Source organism: Petaurus breviceps, unplaced genomic scaffold, assembly GCF_028583685.1.
Source record: "Petaurus breviceps papuanus isolate PSGF00001 unplaced genomic scaffold, PetGlider_PUasm1.0 400, whole genome shotgun sequence".
Lineage (NCBI taxonomy): Eukaryota > Metazoa > Chordata > Mammalia > Diprotodontia > Petauridae > Petaurus > Petaurus breviceps.
Window position 1 is genome coordinate 3399423 of NW_027186316.1, and position 2350 is coordinate 3401772.

General features: G+C 56.0%; 1 protein-coding gene across 2 annotated transcripts in view; it reads right to left on the reverse strand.

The window, feature by feature from the left end:
• The window catches only part of OPHN1 (oligophrenin 1), a 278254-nt gene extending 277733 nt beyond the window's left edge, over window positions 1-521 (reverse strand). For both annotated transcript variants that reach the window (XM_069100409.1, XM_069100408.1), the window contains exon 1: window positions 58-521. In XM_069100409.1, coding sequence (XP_068956510.1) covers window positions 58-211 — 154 coding nt within the window. In that variant the 5' untranslated portion in view covers window positions 212-521. The remainder of the gene's footprint in view (window positions 1-57) is intronic.
• Window positions 522-2350: the final 1829 nt, after the last annotated feature.

Below are 2350 nucleotides of genomic sequence, written 5' to 3' on the forward strand. Positions count from 1 at the left end.
GGGGGGGGGGGGGGGGGTGTGCGCGAGCCCAGCGGACCAGGGGCAGCGGGCACTTACTTCTCATAGCGCCGATGAGCGAGTTGCCGTCTTTGATCACGTCTTTGATGAATCTGTTGGTACGCTCCAGCTCCTGCTCGTAGCATTTGAGCCTCTCGCGGAAATCGGGGCTGTCCAGGTAGCAGTCGCTGAACTCGAGCGGGGGGTGCCCCATGGTGCGGGTGCCAGTCGGGGTCACACACACACTGCGAACAGAGCGACAGGGAGCGAGCCCCGAGAGGGCGCATCAGCTGCAGGGGCGCCGCAGCACAGCGCACCTCTCCTGCCCAAGTCGGCTGCCCCAGCCAGTTACAGCTCCGGGGGCCCCGCCGGCCGCTGCCCTGCGCTCCGCATGCTCCCCGCCCGCCCCGGCGCACGAGCCACACGAGGGCAGCGGAGGCCGCAGTTAAAGCGGCCTCTCGAGCCCGCCCCGACTCCTTCGCGGACAATCGCGAACGTGCCCCTTCGGCCGGGCCGGGCCGGGGAGCGGGGCGGGGCGATCCAGAGGCGGGGCCTGAGCGCCGCCCGCCCCTCCCCGGGATCAGCTGCTAGACAGCCCCCTCTGTCTCCCAAGGCTCCTGGGATCCTGACCCTGGCTGGCCCCGGCCCGCTCTCCTCCGCCGCTGGGCTCGCAGGAAGCCCCGAGCTCCCAGGCCCCGGCCCGCTCTGAAAGCGAGCGAGCGCCCCAGGAGCCGGCGGCGGCCTCCGTGCCCTTTCCCTAAAGCGCACCAGCTGGCCCCCGGGCTCCCGACGCAGCTCCCTGGCTGCTGGCACGCAAAGGGTTAATGCTGCGCGGGTGGAAGCCCCGCCTCCCTCCGGCGGGCGGGAGGGGTCGAGGAAAGAAAGAGGGAGACAAGGAGATAGAGTGAGAAAGCCCCATACCAAGCAGTGCGAGCCCGGCTCTTCACTGCGGAAACTGGGGAGCAGTTGGAGCCCTCGGTCTCCATCTGGAAAGCGAGGCGGTCTGGGAGTTGTAGTCTTCCCGTTTCCCAGACAAAGGACACCACCCCACCAGGAGCATCCCTTGCTTCTCCCTCCATCCTAACGCAACTCGGCAAAGTCTAAGCGGGCAGGTGCCCCGGCTGTGGGGACGGTCAGAAGTGACCCTGCCTCGCCTTGGGTGCCTTATAGTATTTTATTTCATTTATATGAACCCCAAAATCCTAGATCCAGAGCTCAGAAGCCAGCTAATCCAGCCCTCTTGTTATAAAGAGGAGAATCTAAGGACCAAGAGAGGGGAAGTGATTTACCCAGTTATATGAGAAGTAGCCAAGTCAGAATTGGAATCCAGGTCCCCCACCTACAAATCCACGCAGCTGCTTTTATCTCCCTTTCCTTCTCTTTCCCTCCTCTCTTTGTATTCTACTCTCCCACTGGTTTTCCTCATTTCCCCTTTCTTTGGCCTTTGATTAGACTAAGGCACCCTGGCACCAGTAAGCCATGCCAAGCCCCACTGAGGGCCAGCTGGATGAAAAAGGCACCGACCCCCTCCCAGTCCTTGGATCTGACTCAAGTGGCTCCCTCCATGACTCAGTTCCCCTAAACGAGAATTAGAGCTCTTCTAAGGATGCAGTGAGTTCTAGTGGAAGGATCACTTGACTTGAAGGGAAAAGAGATGGGTTGGAAACCCCTGGCTGCCCCTTACCATCTGTCTACATAGCTGGAAGCAAAGCAAGGTAGTATCATACTCTCTGAGTTTCATTTTATCATTAAAATGATATTTGTTTGTCTTTTTAAAGGACTTAGTGTCTCCCCATTTTCCTCAGGGAAGTTATTGCATAGGCCAGATTGTATAGTAGGTGTAATGTAATGCCAAGGAAAGGCAACTTCCCAAGGTTCAGAATACCAGCATAGGTGCTCTCCATTTTATTCAGTGACAAACCAAGAACAGAGAAGATCAAAACATGACATCATTCAAAATACAGCATTTACTAAGTGTGATTAAATAATCTCCAAGGACTACCCCACCCCAGGACCTTCCATTCATTCAATCAATTACAAAGTCCCTGTTCTAAATACTACTCCACCCCTAGGTTGTACCTTCATTTTAGTCCACCACAAAGTCCCTCTTCTCAAATGGAGATTAGTTTCCAATCTAAGTGAAGTACATTCATTTGCTCAACCATAGAACACAAAAAGATCAAAAGTTCCCCACCCCTGGATCACCATTGAATCTACCCCAGAGTTACATCAAGTTTAAGCACAGCACTTAATACCCAAATGGAGGTCTTTTCTTCATCTTGACTCGAGGCAAGTTCTCAGCAATCTTAGTTCCTGGGGAGACAAGGCTTAGCAAGGCCACAAGATACATTGC